Source organism: Aspergillus steynii (genome assembly GCF_002849105.1).
Source record: "Aspergillus steynii IBT 23096 chromosome Unknown P170scaffold_9, whole genome shotgun sequence".
Lineage (NCBI taxonomy): Eukaryota > Fungi > Ascomycota > Eurotiomycetes > Eurotiales > Aspergillaceae > Aspergillus > Aspergillus steynii.
In genome coordinates, this window is record NW_020194406.1 from 1,207,498 (window position 1) to 1,229,434 (window position 21,937).

At 51.0% G+C, this 21,937-nt stretch overlaps 8 protein-coding genes across 8 annotated transcripts; 4 read left to right on the forward strand and 4 right to left on the reverse strand.

Annotated features, from left to right (window-relative positions):
* The first annotated feature begins 879 nt into the window (after positions 1–879).
* Positions 880–3,414, forward strand: sidI (putative long-chain-fatty-acid-CoA ligase). The gene is made up of 6 exons (XM_024845997.1): positions 880–1,082; positions 1,151–1,620; positions 1,677–1,974; positions 2,066–2,445; positions 2,509–2,838; positions 2,941–3,414. Exons 2-6 carry the CDS (start codon positions 1,215–1,217, stop codon positions 3,294–3,296), a joined length of 1,770 nt encoding a protein of 589 aa, XP_024699818.1. The 5' UTR covers positions 880–1,082; positions 1,151–1,214; the 3' UTR covers positions 3,297–3,414.
* Positions 3,415–4,439: 1,025 nt separating this feature from the next.
* Positions 4,440–6,140, reverse strand: P170DRAFT_417196 (GNAT family N-acetyltransferase). The gene is made up of 2 exons (XM_024847163.1): positions 5,059–6,140; positions 4,440–4,935 (listed from the first exon to the last, which is right to left on the reverse strand). Exons 1-2 carry the CDS (start codon positions 6,031–6,033, stop codon positions 4,573–4,575), a joined length of 1,338 nt encoding a protein of 445 aa, XP_024699819.1. The 5' UTR covers positions 6,034–6,140; the 3' UTR covers positions 4,440–4,572.
* A 1,714-nt stretch (positions 6,141–7,854) lies between these two features.
* Positions 7,855–10,006, forward strand: P170DRAFT_459050 (putative pyridine nucleotide-disulfide oxidoreductase AMID-like). The gene is made up of 5 exons (XM_024851837.1): positions 7,855–8,446; positions 8,517–8,858; positions 8,914–9,271; positions 9,329–9,636; positions 9,686–10,006. Exons 1-5 carry the CDS (start codon positions 8,239–8,241, stop codon positions 9,727–9,729), a joined length of 1,260 nt encoding a protein of 419 aa, XP_024699820.1. The 5' UTR covers positions 7,855–8,238; the 3' UTR covers positions 9,730–10,006.
* A 149-nt stretch (positions 10,007–10,155) lies between these two features.
* P170DRAFT_392835 (TauD/TfdA dioxygenase family protein) lies at positions 10,156–11,650 on the reverse strand. Its single transcript, XM_024845998.1, has 5 exons — positions 11,267–11,650; positions 11,092–11,186; positions 10,599–11,040; positions 10,424–10,527; positions 10,156–10,372 (listed from the first exon to the last, which is right to left on the reverse strand). The coding sequence occupies exons 1-5, from the start codon at positions 11,487–11,489 to the stop codon at positions 10,169–10,171; spliced, it is 1,068 nt and encodes a 355-aa protein (XP_024699821.1). The 5' UTR covers positions 11,490–11,650; the 3' UTR covers positions 10,156–10,168.
* Positions 11,651–12,658: 1,008 nt separating this feature from the next.
* P170DRAFT_513688 (putative MFS transporter) lies at positions 12,659–14,642 on the forward strand (the record flags this gene model as incomplete). The annotated part of the gene is made up of 7 exons (XM_024855137.1): positions 12,659–12,895; positions 12,948–13,043; positions 13,097–13,381; positions 13,443–13,568; positions 13,634–13,729; positions 13,780–14,305; positions 14,404–14,642. 7 exons carry the CDS (start codon positions 12,659–12,661, stop codon positions 14,640–14,642), a joined length of 1,605 nt encoding a protein of 534 aa, XP_024699822.1.
* A 184-nt stretch (positions 14,643–14,826) lies between these two features.
* On the reverse strand, positions 14,827–17,077 carry P170DRAFT_430403 (Zn(II)2Cys6 transcription factor; the record flags this gene model as incomplete). The annotated part of the gene is made up of 4 exons (XM_024847952.1): positions 14,827–15,624; positions 15,674–16,148; positions 16,202–16,693; positions 16,782–17,077. 4 exons carry the CDS (start codon positions 17,075–17,077, stop codon positions 14,827–14,829), a joined length of 2,061 nt encoding a protein of 686 aa, XP_024699823.1.
* Positions 17,078–18,271: 1,194 nt separating this feature from the next.
* P170DRAFT_367881 (putative voltage-gated K+ channel beta subunit (KCNAB)) lies at positions 18,272–19,602 on the forward strand (the record flags this gene model as incomplete). The annotated part of the gene is made up of 6 exons (XM_024844829.1): positions 18,272–18,366; positions 18,431–18,453; positions 18,509–18,575; positions 18,621–18,708; positions 18,767–19,321; positions 19,378–19,602. 6 exons carry the CDS (start codon positions 18,272–18,274, stop codon positions 19,600–19,602), a joined length of 1,053 nt encoding a protein of 350 aa, XP_024699824.1.
* Positions 19,603–19,849: 247 nt separating this feature from the next.
* Positions 19,850–21,852, reverse strand: P170DRAFT_430405 (F-box domain protein; the record flags this gene model as incomplete). Its single annotated transcript, XM_024847953.1, has 4 exons — positions 19,850–20,666; positions 20,733–20,741; positions 20,918–21,597; positions 21,652–21,852. 4 exons carry the CDS (start codon positions 21,850–21,852, stop codon positions 19,850–19,852), a joined length of 1,707 nt encoding a protein of 568 aa, XP_024699825.1.
* Between the last annotated feature and the right edge of the window lie 85 nt (positions 21,853–21,937).

Below are 21,937 nucleotides of genomic sequence, written 5' to 3' on the forward strand. Positions count from 1 at the left end.
AGTAATGTCGGACTGCACCGTCGATGGTCCACCATGTGTACTACGGAGTTGTATCGTGCATTCCGTTGGAATTGGTTGCTGCCTTGGCTTCTCGGCTCCCGCATGTACTTCGGGTCGAGGAGCAATGAGCACGGAGAAGGAACACGGCGAGGGTCTAAGAATTGAAGCAGAACTTAGGCCAAAGCGTTATGCAGGGAAACCCCTTCCTTCACATTATGCATCGTAAAGTATGGCCTAAGCAGTGGTTCATGTATATTTTGAAAAATCCCTTGCGGAAATTTTATCCTTCATTTTCTAAAACCCAACCCCATAGACAGGGCAGGCAATACATTTTTCAGTTAGACCATGGTCTTTTCCCGTGGAGGTATCCTAGCTCCTAGGATGTAACCGGCTCCATAGCCCCTTTCCGCGTGCCTCCGTCCGTTTTACCGTTTGCATCGTGAGCACTTGTTAAGTGGCAACCACTTGACGGCCCCATGCCGAATTCAACATTCTGCATGAGCAGATTATGAATAATGTAGTGCAGGTAATATAGAATTGCGTTCCACTAGCCCGTTCTGGACTGCCAGGTTCAGGCCGGACAAGCCTGGGAGGCACCGCCAGTGGTGTGCTTGAATAATTTCCGGTCCCGAGGTCCTGAGCCCACAATTGGTTATCTGATGGGATCCGCGAGCTCTAATGCAACGCCACAGGACATCGCCAGTCTTCCTTTAGTATCCGAGGCGTGCGTGCATGTCGAAATCCTGAATACCATTGGCGCTTCGGTGGGGAAGTCTAAGCCGCCAAGAGGCATCGGGGGGCGAACCATGGTCTGGCTCCGACATGGGTCGTTATCTGATTCTTTCACCCCCTCTCGACCTGAATTCTAACCGAAGTCGAATGGATTCCAGTGATGTAACAGTTCAAGAACTCAGTTTGGTCTGAAGACTGGCAAATTACCGGGTCAGCGGTGAGTGGGGAGGAGGGTGGTTGAAGGCAGCGGAATGTCTCCATCATAGGCCCCGTTGCTCGTTTGGGTACCGAATGCCGAACAGAAGGAGTCATGGACTGATCCTAGGGCTGGAGGCTCGGAAGCATGGCTTAGTTCCGAGGTATGTCTTAGATTAAAGACTGATCGTTTCTTTATCTACTAGCTGATTCCAGCCTTGGCCGGTGCAATCCTTCAGTCATATTTTATTTTTCCCTCCTATATACTGTGAGCGACAACCTACACAATGGCGGCTGTACGGCGTTTGCAGCAGACTATCTCCCATGTTCAACCAGCACAGCCAAAGGAACAACTTTCGATTGTTTATGGTCCTACACAACCAGCGCTTCTAGATATTACGCTCGGAGAGCTTCTAACCCTCCAAAGTATCCGATATGGTGACTACGAGTGCTTGGTGTTCCCCTGGACAGGTGCTCGATGGACTTACGCGGATTTGAGTGACGAGGCGGACAGGGTGGCCCGCGGTCTGCTGGCGATGGGAATTCAGAAAGGCGATCGGATAGGCATTATGGCCGGTAACTGCGAACAATATATTTCGGTCTTCTTTGCTGCTGCCCGCGTTGGGGCCATCCTGGTGGTGCTCAACAACACATACACCCCCTCGGAGTTATACTACGCCTTGGACCATACCGGTAGGTGCATGCCTGATGATCCCCAAGAAGCTTAACCTAACGTTATCTACATTCAGACTGTCGATTATTATTCCTGACACCCCGCATTGGTCGACATTCGCTGGAAGATGTTCTGGCAAAATTGGGCCCTCAACCCAAGCGGAAAGGATCATCGACTGCACTGGAGGAGATCGTCATTCTGCGGGGAGCATACCAGAACTTTGGAACCTACGATGGCCTTGTTCAGCGTGGCTTGCCTCTCTCTACGAATGCATTGTTGGATCGACAGGCTGAGTTGACTCCCGACGATGTCTGCAACCTGCAGTTTACCAGCGGCTCGACGGGAAACCCCAAGGCCGCCATGTTGACGCACCAGTACGCAAGCCCTTCATATGGAACAGCGCTCTTCGACCAGGGCCACGCGGCCTGGTAATTTTCAAAACGCTAACGGCTTCTCGCTTTATAGCAACCTGGTGAACAACTCACGCTTCATCGGTGACCGTATGAGTCTTACGTCTTTCGATATTCTATGCTGCCCTCCGCCCTTGTTCCATTGCTTTGGACTGGTGCTGGGCATGTTGGCTGTTGTTACTCATGGGTCGAAGATCGTCTTCCCCGGTGAAACCTTCGATCCCCAGGCCGTTCTCCACGCGATCTCGGATGAGAAGTGTACAGCTCTCCACGGCGTGCCGACCATGTTCGAAGCGATCCTGAGCCTCCCCAAGCCCCCGAACTTCGATACCCGTAACCTGCGCACGGGAATTATCGCCGGAGCACCTGTCCCTCGTCCATTGATGAAGCGACTCTTTGAAGAACTTAACATGACCCAATACACAAGCAGCTACGGTATGTCGCACATAAGCTCAAACCACCACAAAACCTGACTGACCATGGGCACTCTTAAAACAGGTCTTACCGAAGCATCGCCAACATGCTTTAACGCAGTCACCACGGACAGCATCGAAACCCGACTCCGAACCGTTGGCAAGGTCATGCCCCACGCGCGGGCCAAAATCATCGACACACAAGGCCACATTGTTCCCGTCGGGGAGCGTGGGGAGCTCTGCATCGCCGGCTACCAATTGACGAAAGGATACTGGAACAATCCAGAAAAGACGGCCGAGACGTTCACCACCGACGAGGCGGGTACCACGTGGCTCAAGACCGGTGACGAGGCCCTATTCGATCCACAGGGCCGTTGCAGCATTACCGGGCGATTCAAAGACATAATCATACGCGGTAAGCAGCCAAGAACCCCAACCTTTTGCATAACTCCTCACGATACCTGAGAAACGTGGTCTGGAACCGTATTGACTGACACTGTAACCGTCGTTACCACAGGTGGGGAAAACATCTACCCGTTAGAGATTGAAGAGCGGCTGGCCTCGCATCCAGCCATCGAAGTGGCCTCCGTGATCGGCATTCCTGACCAGAAATACGGCGAGGTCGTTGGAGCGTTTATCGCCGTGGCGCCGGGCCACGAGGGCTCGAGGCCGTCTGTCGATGAATTGCGGAATTGGACACGCGAGACGCTGGGCCGCCATAAGGCGCCGCAGCATGTGTTTGTCTTCGGTGAGGAAGGCGTGGATAAGACCGTCCCTGTTACGGGGAGCGGGAAGGTTCGGAAAGTGGATTTGCGCAAGATTGCTGCAAAGGTTCTTGAGCGGCGCGTCAACGCAAGTGTCGACGCAAGCTGAAAAGGCTATATCCGATTGCGGCTTTTTTAGGCCCGCGCCTTTGAATTCCCATATAGAAGACCTGTACATACCTAGATCAATACCCTGTGCGACTGTTTATTTGTTCGTTGGATTTGACCGCACACGCACGAATACGACTGTCTGTTCATTTTACATGCTCTTCCTACTACGTTTGGATCGTCAATTTTCTGCGCAAAACCACTGCCACAGATATCAATTTCACATCATTTCCAGGCTCAAGCCATTGGCCATGGCAAACCCATTCTACGCTCCCACTTTCCTCGCGAGCGCAGCATACACCCTCATGTCAAGAGACAAGAAAAAAAAAAAAAAGCCTTGGCCGATGACGACTATCAATCAGATTAGATAATCATCTTATCAGATGGAATCCTCTGATTGCACGGATGCCACGGCAAGATTCGACGGTCTTCCCCACCAGCCAAGACTCCCCTGACGACAGTGCGGGCCTTAGCAACCCGTCAAGAAAACAACCCGTGTGAAGAAACACGGAAGACCCAGACGAGAGAAAAGAATTGATTAAAAAAATTGTCAACGCGAAATCGGCCGTCCGGTTTCGGCACGCGAATATCTTACACTAACTCACTAACTCACCTCGCAGTACTTTTATGGGTCCCTTGGCTCTTGGTGCCTTACATATTTACGGGTTTACATACTGCGTACATACAGCGAAGACTGTACGATACGTTCGAGACTGTCGGAGACCTTCAGCAGCGCCGGAAAGTCAAAATCAGATAAGTCGAGCCGAGCATTGGCACTGCGCTAAGTGCCTCCCCTCCTTCATCCTTTGGATTTGGATTCCCGAGCCCTGTGTGGCTTGAGGCTTTTTTTTTTTTTTTTTTTTTTTTTTTTTTTCTCCTTCTCTTGGTCTTGGCCCAGAGCAGTCCAAGTCCCCGAACGCAACCAACCCCTCTTCTTAGTGCGAGGAAACGACTCCGTTATGGAGAGGCGCAATAAAAAAGAGAGGCAGGCCGGAATGCACACGCCCCGCTTTTCATAAATTCCAGATTGGAGACATTTTGCGCTCGGGTTAACTCGGTCGATTTACTGCATGAAAAAAGGAAAACAGGAAAAAGAAAAATTCATTTCGCTAATAATAATCGCAAAGAAAAAAAGGACCCCCCCCCTCCGTCTAGGTATTATCGACATGGAAACCCAATCCCAACTAGGGAAATCTTTTACACCCAGTCCCACACCCGGCCCCGACCCCGACCGAGAGAACCACACCCCATCCTCATGATTGCAATGGGAGAAAAATCTACAACTTCAGCGCACGGAACGGGTCGCGCTCAAGCTGATCGGAGCCATTGAAGCGGAAGGGGGAGATGTGGAAGAACTTCTCGCGACGGCACTTGACCAGCCCGGAGCGTTTGTGCGGCAGGTCGACGATCTTCTCGAGATTGAAGCCGGTCGCGTGGTCATAGGCGAGCGGCGTCAGGTTGCTGAATTGGGGCTCGCCGACAATGCTCTTGGTGCGCGGATCGTCGAGGAACATATAATGCATCAGACTGCACCACCACACCATGACGCGGTGTTGGCCACGGAAGCGGGTATCTCCGACGAGCGAATGGCGACCGCGGTCCCAGTCGTCGGCGTTATAGTGTGCGCCGAGGTGGTCCTCCTGGAGAAAAGGCGCGGTGTTAGTCCGGGGCTACCGAAAGGGGCAGGTAGGTTTGGGAGAGAAAAAAAAAAAAAAAGGACGCGAAGATTAACCGGAGAGATGCGCGCGGGCGGGCTTGCTTACCTTGGCCCAGTAAATCTCGTGGTAGGAGAAGAAGGTGTCGTTGAATTTGGCGAGCACGGCAACCTGGTGCGGGTCTTCGTGGACTTTGCGCAGGTATTCGCGGTGCTGTTCGAGAGTGCCAGTCTCCTTCCATGCCTTCGCGACGCGGGGGTCGTTCTGCCACTTATTGAACAGCTTCAGGTGCTCGTCGTTGGTGTAGTCCAGGGCCCAGATGGAGAAGAACTCGTCGAGGTGGGGGATGTAGCGGCTGTAAATCCTCGATCCCGGGGTAGGCTTGCACGGTCGAACCGGGTGGATGGCATGCACGCGAACTTCAGGGAACTTGCTGGTCAGGACATGCTGGACAGGGTGCAACGGGTACGCCGTCAGAGGGCGACGCAGCGAACTGTAGGCGTCACTGTCTGCCACCCACACCGGCCGAGGCCCGAAGGGAGAACCGGCTCCCTGCCAGAATGTGCTGCGATACACGACCAATTGGCTCGACAGGTCGGGGGAGTGTGGTGTCGGTTGGCCTGGAGGCGCCGACGGGCTGGGATGCTGGATGGCAAGCCCGACAGCCTGCAATTCGCGTGCCAGGATATCCTTCCCCTCGCCGGCCAGCACCACGCGGAAGATCTCGAAGTCGGACTGCAATGTCAACAGCGCATAGATGACATTCCAGATCTGCCCGACCGTTGGAGTATATTGTCCATCCCATGTCCAATGCGTCACAGGGCTTCTCTGTGCTCGCGCCCACGCGGAGTTGTTGCCCTCGGGCGGCGTGTTAGTCGCATCCGGACGGCTGAGGTCGGTGAACTTGAGGGAGTCATGGTGCAGGGGCTCGGGGGGTGGCATGCCCTCGTCCGATCGAGGGGACCGACGAAGCTGGAACTGCCGGATGCCATGTTGGACTGAGATGACTTGGAGGTCATAGGTGGTCTTGTAGGGTTCGGGCAATCGAATCCAAGGGAGCTTGGTCTCAAAAGGGAACGCCATATTTTGAGAAGCAAGAAAGATATGCCAACAAAAATGGGACTATGGGATAGGAATGGAGGGAGTGGAAGTGAAAAGCTGCAAGTTCAGAAAGTATCGCTTATTTCAATCGTTCAATTCTTTCCTCACAATGCAGGGGATTTCATAATGGACCCCAAGTCACACCAAGACCCTTGCAGGCACCTCCATCTCTTCAACCTACATCATTGGCAACCGACGCATTCTGGACAATCTTCGGGAGCCACGGACAGGTACTGTTGGACTAACAGTGTTAGCCAACCTCGGCTTCCCTATGGAGAATTCAAGCTGGAGCATGGTAACATCTCCGAGGCTCGATCCGTAACCCTAAGTCCGGCGTGGTGGCGGTGCTGATTCCTGCAAGTTACGGCTTGGTGTAATTCTCAAACTCCGAGTTCACCATGCCGGTATGGAATGTATTTAACGTATGATACGGACAGTAAGATTGGAAAGTTATCGCTGGTATTTCGTTAACAATACTATTGTGTCGGGCTAGCCGAGTTTTGTGCTATTCCCACAATGGCAGGGATTTTCTTCAGCAATTTTCTTTTGTCTTTTTTTTCTCCGACCATGGGTAACGGCCTAAATCCGTTCTGTGACTAAATAAAATAACGCACCGCATTCCGAACTTGCTCCGTCGGAAGGAGATTTCTGGTATGGGTATAGATCGGGTTGGCATCGGCAGGGTCTCAGCTCGAGGGTCGAGGACTTGTGATGTCTCAGAGTTAGCTTGACCCTGATGATCAATTTCTTAATTCCCAGGTTACACTGCGTCGCAAGTTTCTTTTGCTACGAATAGGTCACAAGCCATCTCGCGTGAAGGGCATGTGGACACTCCGGCAGGAGTAGGTCATTCCTTCCAGGTCTGTCCATGTATGTCCCTTGTCAATAGGGGTTGGAAGTTTTCGTAGCCAGCCAGTGCCTTGCAGCAAGGCAATCGTTTAAATACAAACTACGTTGGGTGTATCGAGATCTCATGCAGGCCTCTACCCGCGCTTTTAGATCTGGCATTAAGAACCGTCTGATAAAGGGACATCACTTGTCAGGCGAAGTTTAAACTTTGCTTTAAATTATATGCATTCAATATGGTCCGAGTCTTCAGCATTCCAATGGATGGAAGATTTAATTTCTCCTTTTGTTATGGTTTATTTATATAATGCCTGACCTAAGTCTACCCTTGTTGGAAAATATATATCGAGCTCGTTAAGGCAGTTCCATAATAGAATACTCTTATAAATCACCAAGAATATTTCATTTTGCGACATTAATATGCTAGGGCAATGACAAAGAAAAAGCCATAAAAAGCCAAATCGTAGATGAACCCCCAGCATCAGATAACTTTATTACAGTGGCCAAAGGCGTTGGCCTCTTAATTTCGGATCAGATAAAAGTAACCTTGGACACGGGCGCAAAATTGTCGATCGGTCGGCCTTGGATTCCTGCCAAGATCACTCTCGTATTCACCCCTTTTTCACGCAAATTCGCTGGGAAAAAGAATCAAACAATTTTCGACTCTCAGGCTCACCGGGCGGAAAATTCTTATCCAGTGTTCGAGGCCGACCCCACCCTTTCACCATCGGGGTTTCCATTATGCAATCGACGGTGGGTTGTTTGTCCAGCCGAGAGGATCCGAACTCGCCTCGCCATCTGATAAGATGGGGTCAGAGTGGGGGGTGACATCGGCTTCTGCCACCTTCCGGACTCGCACGACTTCCTGTTCGCTGGCCAATTCTCGCAATAATTCAAAATAATAATAATAATATGAAACCGATAACCTGCTCCATCCCGACCCAAACATTCAACCCACGGTGATGGAACATGCCTATTCGAGAAGTGGTACCAGCACTCGGGATTTTATGGGAACAAGACCGTCCGCAGCATATCAGCAGTCTTCCATGTTCTCCGGTGCCAGAATGAGGGTGTTCGCACCTGTTCAGAGTAAAAACATCCGTCGGCTCCACTCTTGATGAATCTGATCCCTTGGCTTCGGTTCTGCGCCTCCTTAACATCCGGAATGCTCGTGGGATCCTTTCGCCTTTAAAAACAACGCCCGTTCTCGATCCCTCGCATTTTTCTCCCATATAATTCCATCTCCTCTCCTCTGCCGTGCCTTTTTTTTTTCTTACTTTTCCCGGCCGCGTTTAGACTGTACATCTTTCTTTATCTAATCTGATCTGTAAATCGCCCCTCATGCCCTCCAACGAAGCCTTCACCGCCACCCCCCGCACCGTCCGCGTCCTCATCGTCGGCGGTTCGTATGGGGGATTGAGTTCCGCCCTGTCCCTTCTTGACCTCTGCGGTGGTCGTCTGGCTCGCTTCAACTTTAATGCCGACTCTCAGCCCCCTGAGAGCCAGATCCCCGTTCAGATTACCGTCGTGGACGAAAGAGATGGCTTTTGTGAGCATCCTACCTCTGTTCTTAAGACACCGATGCTTTTCCAGACACTAACACAGTTTCTTCCCTCCAGACCACTTGATTGGATCTCCCAAGGCCCTGGCGTGTGACCAGTTTGCCTCGCAGACCTGGATCCGATTCCAAGATATCCCCGCCTTGCAGTCGCCGAACGTTCGCTTCCTCCGAGGCACCGTTAACTCTGTGAACTGCGAGGAGAAGTCCGCGCAGATCCTCGACCTGGACACCAAGCAGTCTTGCGAAGAGAGCTATGACTTCTTGATTGCTAGCTCTGGTCTCCGTCGCGTGTTCCCTACTGTCCCGCAATCACTGCTCCGACACCAGTTCCTGGAGGAGGCAAAGCGCCACAAGGAGGACATTCAGAAGGCCCAGGATGGAGTGGTGATCATCGGAGGAGGTACGTACACCCATTAACGCAGCCATGCTATGTATATCAGCTAACATGATCATAGGTGCCGTTGGCGTTGAGATGGCCGCAGAGCTCAAGGTGCTGGACCCCAAGCAGAAGGTGACTCTGGTTCATTCGCGCGAGCGCTTGCTCTCCGCAGAGCCCCTGCCCGATGATTTCAAGGAGCGCGTGGCTTCCGTTCTCCGCGAAACCGGTGTGGAGGTTATCCTAGGCCGACGAGTGATTGAGACCACTGCCGTCGAAACGGAGGGTGAGAAGCGCACGTGGCAACTTACGCTGTCGAACGGCACGCAACTCAAGACTGGTCACGTCATGAACGCTGTGTCGAAATGCATCCCTACCTCGTCCTATCTGCCGAAAGACGCTCTGACGCAAGATGGTTACGTGGATATCCAGCCGACGTACGTCATCCCCTTCCTATTGTATCTGAATCTAGCGGAATCTAACGATTGGAATAGGCTGCAATTCCCGGAACGCGCCCCTAACGCCGAGAGCCACTTTGCCATCGGCGACATTGCCCTGTGGGCTGGTATTAAGCGCTGCGGCGGTGCCATGCACATGGGTCACTATGCGGCCACCAACATCCACCAGCTCATGATGGCCCAGCGTTCGGGTGTCAAGCCTGAGTTCATGACTCTGCAGCAGACGCCACCTGTTATTGGTCTTGCGCTTGGCCACACTGCCGTCACATATACCCCGGTTGAGGGAACGCGGCATGGTGAGGACCTGATGGCCTCCATGTTTGGCGAAGACATGGGCCATACTAGTGAGTTGATATGATAACTACCGGAACGAACTAAACTAACTCTTCCTAGTTTGCTGGAACTACATGAAATTGTCCGAGCCATGCCAATGTTAAATGATACCAGCGTCGCATATTTGATACTGTTGTTTTGACGCCGAAGGCATATGCCGCTGGACGCGGCCTTCCTTTCTTTTTCTTTGTTTGGGTTTCCTTTGAAGAAACTCATATGCTTCGGGATATGATGCTCAACTAAAGCATTTGTTTGAAGCAGATTTTGCATACCAGCATATTTTATTTTTGGATTAGGGCTTATTTATCTGGTTATTGGCGTTGAGCATTCTTTTGAGCTTGGGTGGTAGTGTCTAATTTTAGCACGCCTGATTTTGAATTTACATTCTATTTCTCATTAACCGAAATTCGAAAGAGTTTATAGACAGAAGTCATACAGCTAAGATGCGTCTACAGGCTCCATTGTCCTATTCAAACAACACGCCGAAAAAGATAAACCTCGGTTGAAATAAATTAATATTTATCAAGCATCACTAAACATTATCTAAGCTTCCCCAAGTGCCTGCTTCCTCGATTTCGACTGCAGGTCTAGATATGGTGCTTCGCCCAGACTACAGACCCGGTCTCCGGCTCGAGCTTCGGCATAGTCATACGTCGCGCAGTGCCAGGTCGACCGGTTATCCCAGATCGCCATATCATTCTTGCTCCATCTGAACCGGACTTGAGCGTCATGGTTTTGAGTCACAAGCTAACGACATTAGGGTCCTGTCTGTAGGGAATTGAACACCAGTTGACTTACATTGAACAAGTAATTCAGCAACATATCCGACTCATCTTTCGTGACTCCGTTGATTCTCTTGGTGAAGCCCTTGTTCACGTATACTGACTTCCACCCGGAGACCGCTATCCCATATATCAGTATGCAAAGATCTCTTCCGGTTGAAGAGAGATGAGAGGGGGAAGTAAAGACATACGATTGGTCCTGATCACGGGATGCACCGCGGTCAAGTCCTCGCCCGAATTGAGCGGCGACCCTCGAATTCCCTTCCGAAGCGGATTCCCCAGTCGTCTAGCCTCATCGTGAAAGAACGTGGCATCGTGCGTCGCCGTCAACGTCTCCAGAAAAGCCGCCATATCTGGCGAAAGACGATCATAGATCTCGTACCCCGATGCCCAGAGCGTGTCTCCCCCTGTCGCAGGGAGGGTGTGAATCTTCAGCATCGCATAGTCCGAGGGGACGTGTTCAAAACTGATGTCTGTGTGCCATCCGACAGATGCGAATCGGCTGGTGTCGCTAAGCTGGTGGGTGAGACCGCCTCCCTTCTTCTGCTTCTCGCTGCTGATGACGCTGATTTGGTCACCTAGTTCGCTTCCTTCTTCTGTGAGAGGGTGGACGTGCAGTCCGGATGACTCGGGCTGTTGGCCATTGTCAGTTAGATGTCTCGATTGGCGGCTTCGATTACTTACGCATCCTGCGAGAACGGTCAATCGCTCTCCGAATTCCTTCATTTGCTGGGGTGTTACATCTTGGTTGCGCAGGAACAAAACACCTCGTTTCGAAACTGGTTACCGTTAGTGTTTGGGATATTTTACTTTCCTCGATGCGGAAAACAAAGTTTTTCAAGATAGGGCTTGGACGCACTCGTTACAGCAAGGTCTGTGATCAACCGATCGCGTTGTTCTGATTTCAGGATCTCCGCGACTTGAATCTCACTATATTCCGTGCCGATGACTGGGGTCAGATCGCTATGAGGGTACGAGTCCAAGCTGCCGGAATATTCTAGAGGCTTGGGAATGCGTGGACGGGATTGCTCGTGGCCTCCTCGAATTGTCGAGGGAGTAGCTGTCTCAACGGGGACTGGCATTATGAAGGTTTGTTTTTGTGAGGCCCAGTATACTGTTATGTTATTGAAGTTGATTTGAACACAATTTTAGTGAAATGCTCGAATTTCCATAAAAAAAGAACGATGATATTCTCGGTGGGAGTTTGATAGTATATATGTTTGAGACGCTTCTGGAACGCTATCCACGACGTCGCTGACTTGAAACAGAAAGTGGATTACCCGCTGAAATGATATGTTTTGCTGGACAACGAATCACGCTCACAGTGTCTTATGATCGATGTGTTTGCCCATGAATGTACAATCCGCCCAAAGCCCTCGGCAAAAGAAGTGGGTAAACGTTCAGCATCGTCCGATGATCCTTCACCCCGCATTACCAATTGGCTAGCAGGCGGCTTGCATCATCCATTAGCTGGCCCAAGCCGGTGCTATCGTCGGCGGGGCGTCGGCGAAATTCTCGGGGGCTATCTGGGCCTGTGCCTAGCTCGACGATGATGTGATAACGCCATTTCCCTGACCCGCCGACGAATGAACGGTTTCCACCACCCTAGCCAATCCGTTAAACTCGATTCTCCTACACAGGAACCCCCGTTGCGCGGAAAAGGTGCTCTAAACTTTAGAAATCCGGGGAAATTGCATTAGCTGATGTTTTTTTACCGCTGCAAAGGCACTACGGGATGAATAAAATCGAGAGGGTTGAATGACCTAGGAAATGCATCGATCTCTATAACCCTGCCAATCAATGATAGTTTCTGGAAAAAGCCCCGATCTGTCAAGACGAGACGCTAGGAAGCCTTTCGGAGCGCGGCAATGCCATTGGTTTGTCAGGGTCTGATTCCTGTTTATTTCCGGCTAGGTCGCGCATCAAGTGCCATCTAGGCGATGATGTGCTTGTAGCGCGGCCTTGTGCAATGCCTTTAGTGCCGTTCAGCATTTAAGGTCTTCACGACTATGATGGCTGTCAAAACAATGGGTTTAATTGGCCAAGCACACAATTCACTTGTTCCAATTGTTTACTGCTACAGAGGACAAGGAACAGCAAATTTCTCTGTCGCCATCGCTTTAACACCGGGTATATAAGTGCTGCACCATGGCGATCGCTTCCTCTCTCAATCTCTTCGACTCTTGTCGTTTGGCTTTTCTACGTCTGTCTGACTTTGGTTCCGAAACGTCTTAAGTTTGTGGAAGCAGCTATGGCCGACATCGAACGTGGCTATAAAGGTCCTACGACATCGTCTGGCGATGAAGATACCCAATCTTCAAAGGGATCGGCCAACGTCGGCCAGGAACACCTTGCCGGTGTGACTCCTCCTCATGAGTCGTACGAGGGATACCATAGATTTGATCCGACCGCTTCTTGGTCGGTTAAGGAGGAGCGTAAGGTGATATTCAAAACCGACATGTTACTCTTGACCTGCCTTTGTCTCATGGTAAACCCAACACCCCAGACCTGGCACGAGATGAGTTGTTTACGGTATCTAGTTCTTTGGGCTGCAACTGGATCGTGGAAACCTTTCCAATGCGCTGACCGACAACCTTCTCAACGATCTGAACCTGACGAGCGATGACTACAACAATGTTTGTCTACTATCCAGATAGGAATTATATGCCTGCTGACATGGATATTCCAGGGCACAACCATCCAGCTTGTCTGTTTTCTGGCAGCCGAGTTTCCCGTTCAACTGTTGATCAAGCGGTACGGGTTCAAGCGCGTCCTACCGCTCATGATGATCGGCTGGAGTCTGGTGTCGTGGACCCAGGCCTGGATGGAAAGCAGGGCATCGTTCTACGTGACTCGAGCCTTGATCGGAGCGTTCGAGGGAGGATTTATCCCCGGTACAATCTTATTCGCGACATATTTCTACAAGACAAAGGAACTGTCTGTTCGACTTGCATTCTTCTGGTCCACGCTGAATGTGCGTCCTTAACACCTCAATTGGCTCGAGTCTTCGGAAGCTAACGATGTCTTCCCTCTAGGTTGCGCGAATCATCTCCTCTCTTCTAGCCGCAGGTATTCTCGAGATGCGAGGCGCCCAGGGAAAGACAGGCTGGTTCTGGCTCTTCCTCATCGACGGCCTCCTCACTTTTGTCATTGGCCTTGTGGTATGCACAATATCCAACAATATTTCCATCCCCAAATCGACTCACCATACTAACTCCACCCGCAGAGCATGTTCTACCTCCCCAGCTCCCCAACAAACACAAAGAGCGCAATATACCCTAAACCATGGTACACCGAGCGCGAAGAAACCATCATGATCAACGTAAGCACCACCCACCTGAACCCTCACCCCAACCAACTAACAAACCAAAGCGCCTCCTCCGCGACGACCCCTCCAAAGGCCTCACGCACATCAACGAAGCCGCCACCCTCAAAGACGTGCTCAACGCCTGGAGCGACAAATCCATGTGGGGTCTCTACCTCGTCGGCCTAGTCGCCTACATCCCCCAAGGCCCCGTACAATCCTACCTCTCGCTGACGCTGAAACGCCTCGGCTTCTCGACCTTCGACTCAAACATGCTCTCGATCCCGTCCGCCGTGCTGCAGATAATCCTCATGCTGATCCTGTCCAAGAGCAGCGAGTTTTTCGGCGAACGCACCTTCCACTGCTTCGTCGGCGAGCTGTGGACGTTACCGCTCCTCGCAGCGCTCCTGGGCCTTCCGGCTCACGGATACAACTGGCCCCGGTTCGCCATCACGACGCTGATCTCCGGGTATCCGTATTTTCATCCGATTGTGTCGGCGTGGATCTCCGAGAATACGTTCGATGTGAAGAAGAGGGCGATTACAGCGGCGACGTATAACGTGATTGTCCAGGTTGGGTCGATTATTTCGTCTCGTGAGTTTGCACCTCCCCTTCCCCCTACTCCTGCCGTCTGTGGAGATTTGGTGGTGGTGTGTGTTGGGATTCCGTGCTAATTTGGGTTTGATATGCAGAAATCTACAGAGACTATGACAAGCCGTATTACTATACGGGTAACAAGGTTCTTATTTCGATCTGCTGTCTGTCGCTAGCTGTGTTTGTCACTCAGCGCGAGTTTCTGCGCTACTTGAACAGGCAGAAAGATAGGAAGTGGAAGGCCATGTCCGCTGAGGAGCGTATCATCTATCAGTCGGATCAGACGGAGCGAGAGAAGGACGGGAACAAGAGGTTGGATTTCCGCTTTAAGTATTGATTCGATACTATGTTAGAGGATAAGACTTGTTTGTTTGTTTGTTATGTTATGCTTTTTTACTGGTTGTATATGCTAATATTGGATATTATGAGCGGGGGATAATGTATGGGTATAATTCATTTCTAGGATATGAGAAACATTCTTCACTCGATTCGTGAGGTCATTATTTCAATGGCTCGACTGTTCATATCATAAAGCTCTGGTTTGATATATTCTGGTCCATCACGTCGTCACTCATGGGCATGAAGCTGCCAGGTTGATATTGGTCTGGGATCTGCGATATGAAATCGCCAATGAGCATCTCCATGGACCCTGACGCGAACGACGGAGATAACGACGAGATGCCGGAGAAGATGTTCCGGGTGTCATCCAGGACGGGTGGAGCCTGCGTCGAAAGAATAGCATAGCTAGGGTCGTAGGAGTATGCAGGGAAGAAAGAAGGTGGAGTGAGACCCATTCCGGCCAAGCTTGGGGAGATCATATCCTTGTACGAGAACGGGTTTGTGACATGGCTGTACCCGTCTGGCTGTGCATCGGTGGCGATACTAGCGCTGTTTTGAAGCAGGTCTTCATAGCCAATGGTCTGCAGGTCATCGCCCCAGTTGGTCGTCGAGATGCCGCTGTTATGGAGCCCAGGGGGAGTGGAGCGTGAGCTGGAAGGGTCTTTATCTGCCGACCCCTCTTCCCTGAGACCATCCTTACTGGGTCCGCTCAAGGGTCTACTTAGGGCGGGGCCGTGAGGTGCTTTGAGAGATGGCGATAGAGTAGGCCCGCTTCTAACTTGTGCCTCGGCCATTTTCTTGTACAGTATTTCAGCTAGCTCTTTATTTCCGCCGCCGCGGAAGGTGGAGAGAATGGAGTGTAATCGCGCTAGAATGCTGCTGGGGCGACTTTCGCCGTCCCAGATGGGCGCTCTGGGGAGCATTGCCATGTTCATTACAGCATCTGCAAGGGAGTTTGCAATCTCATACAGCTTCAACTCCTGAAAATTGTTAGGTCTCATCTGTGGATATGTCATTCGGAATACTCACCATACCAAGGCCATGGGCCTCTATTGCTGTTCTCGGTAGTTGAGAAACGATGTTCAGGAGCTCCTTGGCGACCATTACTGGAAATGATGAACTTGTAGACTTGTCGGAGGATGAAGACGTAGGCTTCTTTGACGACACCTTCCACAGGATCATTCGCATCCAGTGTCGAGTAACGCACAAGTCTGCTTTTTGTACATCGGAGATTTGATCTAAAAGGATAGAACCGTCTTGCAATTTTCCCTCGAGAAATTCGAAGAACCTAGTATCCAAGCTCTTATCGCCTTCAGAAATAGACTGTAGGTCGGGGTTTTCATCTTCGATGATATCGAACATCTTTGATTGTTCAAAAAGCCGGAAGAGATTGAGGAGCTTCAAGAAAGCAGGTAAGACCTGGGGCTCGTCATTGAAATCCATTTCCGGCGTCGAGATGTTCGTTTTGAGCACCACAGGAAGCTTGTGTAGGATGCAGACCCCTCTAATAGATGTTAGAGTCAAAGCTTAACGTGGCAACTGAAATCAGGATATTACCTTTCTGTCACGAACAGTAACCAGAGTACGCGACGCCGAATCTGTTGTTCCTCAAGAGGCAATCCAGAATAGGAGGCTTCGCGATGAAGAGACATCATCTGAGCCAGCGAAATGGCCTCCCGCAGGTAAAGTAACGATTCACTGCCACCTGGGTGTTGATTTTCGTAGTACACATGGAGGAAAAACGCAGTTCGCACATTATCCAGATTCGCTTTGGACCGATAGTTGCTTGAACTTCGAGCTTTCAAGCACTCCGACGCAAACACCTCGGAGCTGACGGACTTATTAGACTGAACGTTTTGCTCAAGCCTGAGCTGGGCAATGGTCGCGGCTGCAACAGACGTGGCTAAAGCATAGGCCTCTGGGTTTTGATCGTGGGTGTTCTGTAAAATGGACATGACATTTTCGACATCGACAATCGGCCAGACGGGGTACATTCGAACGTGGTAAATGTAAAGTGGGGAGGCAAGGATATTCGTTGGGATTCGAGACCTGTTTTGCACTTGGTTATCAAAAGAACTCTTTACACGTTTCGCAAGCAAAAATTCCGCGGTTTTATTATCAAGAAAGAAAGACCTACCCCTGTGCGCTGATAGCCTGGCTATGTTCCAGAGTTGGATATGAGTCGCTCGTTTCAGCCACTTCCTCGGGCTGTTCTGCGGATTGCGCCTCGATTCCGCGCTGTGTTTGCTCAATCAAATATTTAGTAGTTGAACGCAGTCGCTGCGGACCCCGAGGATGCTGAATCCGAATGTAGGTGCACTTGATGCGCGCATTTTTGCAAGCCTGGCATGGATTGCCGCCACCACACTTGATCTTTCGGATCTTGCATCCGTCACAGGCCCGCTTCGTTATAGTTGTTCGACTGGAAGACATGATTGTGATTGTGTTTAGGTATCAAGCACATTCTGAGTATTATCCGTTTACAGCATGACCGACCGGTTTAAGCCGTGGCGATGGTTGTTTGCCTTGAGGGATCCGATGCGCCGTGCGAAAGTCCGGGGTAGCGATATTATCTGTTCAGAGCGATCATCCCATTCTGTGCGGGGCAATGCTCGAAGCCTTGGCTAAGGAGACTCGGCACGAGGGGTATCGCGAAGTGATCTCACAATGACTGAAGAAAAAAGTGAATGCCAGTTTCGTCAAAAGTGCTCGGGAATTCGATAAACACACGGCGAGGAAATTTGATCAGGCATCCCATGATAATTCTGGCTAATTCCGCGGTTCTCCATCAAGTGGATGATTGCGCTACTATCTCCACGAGGCACGCCATAGTCTAGACCCACAACGTGCCTGGAGACGATAAGCCCATCTTCATGAGTCAACAGAGAAAGTCAACACATGATGTTCTGAACAGGAGATAAATTCATTGATGGAATCAGTGCATGGCATTGTTTAGGCGACACTCGGAGCGATGAATGGATGAAGTGCTTTCCGATGGATCGTGGAGAAATTGATGAAGTCGAAGAAGAGGAGACGGCGATTAACGTCGGCAGCCAGAAAGACAGCGGTTTGCACGTGGAGTCTGCCTGACAGTCAAGGTGTCCAAGACACATCATCTGACATTGTCGATTCTTCAGAACGTTCAACCACCTTCTGCTTCCTATCCAGGCTCATATACCCTATGGCGATGACACCATGTATCCAACGGAGCAACAACAATTCTGATCCGCTATGACCAATTGGGTAAGCGTGCATCATCCCTGACAAGACTGGAACAATTTGGGACTAAAGAAAGACCCTCCGAGCATTCCTCCGAGACCCAACCCACGAAGCCCCGCGTTTGCACGTTCAATCGATTGTTCCATAATGATTGGTGCTATGAGAACGGCGGATCCAGGCATCCGATGAACCTGTATCATTCGCCAGAATGCGGCACCAAATTCGTTGGGCCAATGATGTTTCATGAGGATTGAGCTGCAATTGTCAAGCGTAGGAGCTCTCGCAGGTAAAAGGTTTAAAATGAGGCGGAACCCCTCACTGTCGTTCGAAAAGCATTGAATTCATTCCACGCAAGGCCTTCATCTTGTTACCAAATTTTTCATCCCGTTGGATTGTTGCACAGACAGTATGGCGTGGCCAAACAAAAATCAAGACATGCTCTACCGACGGGTCGGCAACTCGGGCCTGCACGTTTCAGCGATAGGTCTGGGAGGATGGTTGACGTGAGTGTCTTAGCTGCGCGTATGCGGAAAAGAGGCAATGTTATTGATATTTTCCTTCCCATAGGTTCGGTGGTCACGTCGAGAACGGTACAAGCTGCACTCAACTCGGAGTTGTTGATCGTGCTAACCCGGTCCATCTTAGAAATGACATTCAACTGCATGAAACAGGCCTATGACTGCGGAGTGAACTTTTTCGACACAGCAGAAAGGTACAGGCGACCAACATCTCGCAAGTACTTAAGCTGACGGTCTAGCTATGCTGGTGGTCAATCGGAGATAATCATGGGACAAGCCATAAAGAAATTTGGCTGGAGCCGAAGCGACCTGGTCATCAGCACCAAGGTGTGTCCTGTCTCTTCGCTGTCCGAAGTCACTCAGAGCTAATGCGCAACGGTTTTAGATCAACTGGGGCCTTGGAAACGGTGAAATCCTGATCAATAACCACGGCCTGTCGAGGAAACACATCGTCGAAGGTACAAGGGCATCTCTCGGTCGTCTCCAGCTGGAATATGTCGATATCATCTATGCGCATCGTCCGGATCGGCTCACGCCGATGGAGGAAACCGTGCGCGCTTTCAATTATGTGATCGAAAAAGGCTGGGCCTTCTACTGGGGAACATCGGAATGGTCGGCCGATGAGATCGCCGAAGCTTGCGGGATTGTGAAGTCGTTGGGACTGATTGCGCCCATTGTGGAACAGCCGCTGTACAACATGTTGGATCGCGGAAGGGTCGAGGGACAGTTTCAGCGATTGTACTCTCGGTATGGAATCGGACTGACTACCTTCTCCCCCCTGAAGATGGGGCTTTTGAGCGGTAAATACAACGATGCGACGGCAGAGCCTCCCGCGGGTTCGAGATTTGCTGAAAGCAAGGATAAATTTGCCAGCTCTGTTCGAAACGACTGGGAGAATGAGCAATGGGCAGGTACCATTAAGAAGATCGTTGGCTTGAAGGTATGTGAAAGACCAACTATCCGATGGAGAACTAGCAAATTTACTGGAATGCACAGGAATTGGCGGACAAATTCGGAGTCAAATTGTCTCAGCTCGCGCTGGCCTGGTGTTTGAAAAACGAAAACGTCTCTTCGGTGATCACGGGCGCCTCGCGACCGGAACAAGTTGTCGATAACGTGGAGAGTCTAAAACTGCTGCCCAAACTCACACCAGAAATCATGGCAGAGATCGACACTTTCCTGCAAAACAAGCCAGCTCAGGATCCTGCCCGGCAAGATTAGTATGTTGATCAAAGATAGCGGAGGAAGATAATCGAGAATATACCAAGTAGAAGCTCCCAACACTTCATTCCCAACGTTCTCCCAATGCTCTTCTGTCTTCTCCATCAACAACCGTAGCATCGCATAGCCAAGCGATCTATCTGTAGACCGTCAGCATAAACCCTTCCCCTTCCCTTTCCCCTGAATCGCCATACCAAGAACCACGACCGCAGGTAACACAAAGCAAACGCGGCCCATCCACAGCATCTCACCAGAACCGCCCCATCCTCCTCGTCATCACCACGACGCTTTCCTCCTTTTCCTTCTCCGTCTTCTTGTCTCGCTTCTTCAAGCAATCCCAACACTCGCCCATCACCCGCCCATCCCCGTCTCTCATCCCGATCGCAAACTCACGACAGGAAAGACAGATCACGTACGGCGCACCCTTGATGATGATCTGCGCCCCAGGGCCATACCTAGGCCATCCGGCCCTCGGTTGCAGACCGCACTCGATACAGAAGCGTTTTCCTGCCTCGCGACCGTACCGTCCCCGACGTCGATGAATCATGCGATCGGCGAATTCTGATCTCGGGCGCAGGCGCAGACAGTAGCGACACGCGAAGATGTAGTTGCAGGCGGCGAAGTCGGTTTCTTCGGCTTCCATGAGCGCGGCGTGGTTCAGACGCGGGATGATGGCGTTGAAATAGGTGCAAGTGAGTTTCAGATGGATGATGTCGGGGAAGATGAGAAATTTGATGATCATGAGATGCAGCTCGGTGGGGAGGGAGATGAGACGGGATGGCGATGAACTTGGGTCTTGATGATTCATTTTGAGGGTTGGGTCTTTGATGAGGTTGATGTTGGCGTTGAAGTTGAAGTTCTTGAGTAAGTTGAGGATGTGGAGAAGGACAATGAGATCATTCACGAACACGACGGGAGTGGTTTGGTAGCTTGCCGCGTGGCCTGTTTGGGTTGTTCTAATCAATGAAAGAAAGACTTTCAAGAAGTACTTGTAAGGAATGTAGTCAGCTGGTTGAGATACTGGGGAGTGATTCAAGTTTGAGTTAGGAGGGCTGGCGATATACCTTGATGGATGTAGCCTGTCGGTTGCCGTGATATATTTAGGCACAGACATTAGTTTTTCGACTCACTTAAGAACTCTAGCAACGCAAAGTCATTTTAAACTCCATTTCAGTACAATTTATGAGACTGGAAAAGGAAAACATTGACACTTACGCAGACAACCTCACAATATAATTCACCTATCACCTCTCAAGTACATAATCGACAACAACATAAAACAAAAACATAAACAACTCCAAAAACATTCTATCACCTGCCCTTCTCCATCTCCTTCCTCCTCTGCTTCTCCCTCTTCCTCTTCTTCTTCTCAATCTCCTCCTCCGTCGGCAACCGAAACCCCGTCTTATCCAACTGAAACTTCACCCTGCGCGCATGCGCCACCAACAACTCAAACGTCGCCTCCTCCAACGCACCCCACAGCGGCCTCAGATACTCATGAAAATCCCCCTCCACAAGCAACCCACTCGGCCCCTGCCCGTCCCTCTTCAAAAACATCAACCGCGACACATATCCCCGAACGACCGTATCCCGCTCGGTATCCACATCGTGCGCAAACTGCAGCATGATCGCCTCCGCGAACCGCACCGGCGTGAGGAGCCGAAACGGATACATGTCGTCCGGGAGGGGCGCGAAGGCCGCCGGGCTCCCGGCGAGTCTGAGGTCGTTGCTCAGCATGAAGTCGGGGTTACTGTTATGATCCGCTGGGGGAGCGAGCGTGAGATGGAGCTTTGCGGCGAGGGCGGACTGGGTGCGCAGGGAGATCATCTCGTCGACGCGGCTGAGGTGGTGGAAGTGCGTGGTGGCGAGGGGTTTGAATGGGAAGTCGGAGTAGACGTGGCATGCAGGGCCTGCTGCGCATGTTCTGAAGCCGACGGTGACGAGCTGTTTGTGGGCTTCGGTTAGTAGGTAGTCTGGGACGATGAATTCGAATTCCTGTGGTTTGTTAGTTTAGGTAGTGAGGATGTGGAGTGGATGGGAGTTGCTTACAACGTGGTACCGCGCTTCTGTCCGGGGGGAACTCTCGATCCAATCCCAGAGAAAGCTCGGGATCTGGGCATCATCAAAGAGATGGGCGATTTCTGAAGCCAGCTGGGGTCCGAGACGCTGCGAGGGCATTTCGTACGGGATGTCTCTGCTCGGCTCGATGGCTCGAGATCGCGGTTCTTTGAGCCATTTGCGCCAGGACATGGTGAGTTGATCTAGAATGGTTAGACAGTGAGTTATTCTGGTACACTAGATGGCTCTGGCAGGTTATATATCTCTGTTTCTGAAG

What these genes read in the sequence shown, in the direction of transcription:
- sidI (XM_024845997.1), top strand. Translation starts at nt 1,215, where the DNA reads ATGGCGGCTGTACGGCGTTTGCAGCAGACTATCTCCCATGTTCAACCA. An exon ending in CCAATACACAAGCAGCTACG is followed by an intron (nt 2,446 to 2,508) that starts GTATGTCGCACA and finishes CTCTTAAAACAG; the next exon opens with GTCTTACCGAAGCATCGCCA. An exon ending in CAAAGACATAATCATACGCG is followed by an intron (nt 2,839 to 2,940) that starts GTAAGCAGCCAA and finishes TCGTTACCACAG; the next exon opens with GTGGGGAAAACATCTACCCG.
- P170DRAFT_417196 (XM_024847163.1), bottom strand. Translation starts at nt 6,033, where the DNA reads ATGGCGTTCCCTTTTGAGACCAAGCTCCCTTGGATTCGATTGCCCGAA. An exon ending in ACGAGATTTACTGGGCCAAG is followed by an intron (nt 4,936 to 5,058) that starts GTAAGCAAGCCC and finishes CCTTTTCTCCAG; the next exon opens with GAGGACCACCTCGGCGCACA.
- P170DRAFT_459050 (XM_024851837.1), top strand. Translation starts at nt 8,239, where the DNA reads ATGCCCTCCAACGAAGCCTTCACCGCCACCCCCCGCACCGTCCGCGTC. An exon ending in TACGTGGATATCCAGCCGAC is followed by an intron (nt 9,272 to 9,328) that starts GTACGTCATCCC and finishes CGATTGGAATAG; the next exon opens with GCTGCAATTCCCGGAACGCG. An exon ending in CGAAGACATGGGCCATACTA is followed by an intron (nt 9,637 to 9,685) that starts GTGAGTTGATAT and finishes AACTCTTCCTAG; the next exon opens with TTTGCTGGAACTACATGAAA.
- P170DRAFT_392835 (XM_024845998.1), bottom strand. Translation starts at nt 11,489, where the DNA reads ATGCCAGTCCCCGTTGAGACAGCTACTCCCTCGACAATTCGAGGAGGC. An exon ending in CACAGACCTTGCTGTAACGA is followed by an intron (nt 11,187 to 11,266) that starts GTGCGTCCAAGC and finishes AACGGTAACCAG; the next exon opens with TTTCGAAACGAGGTGTTTTG. An exon ending in TGCTGAATTACTTGTTCAAT is followed by an intron (nt 10,373 to 10,423) that starts GTAAGTCAACTG and finishes TAATGTCGTTAG; the next exon opens with CTTGTGACTCAAAACCATGA.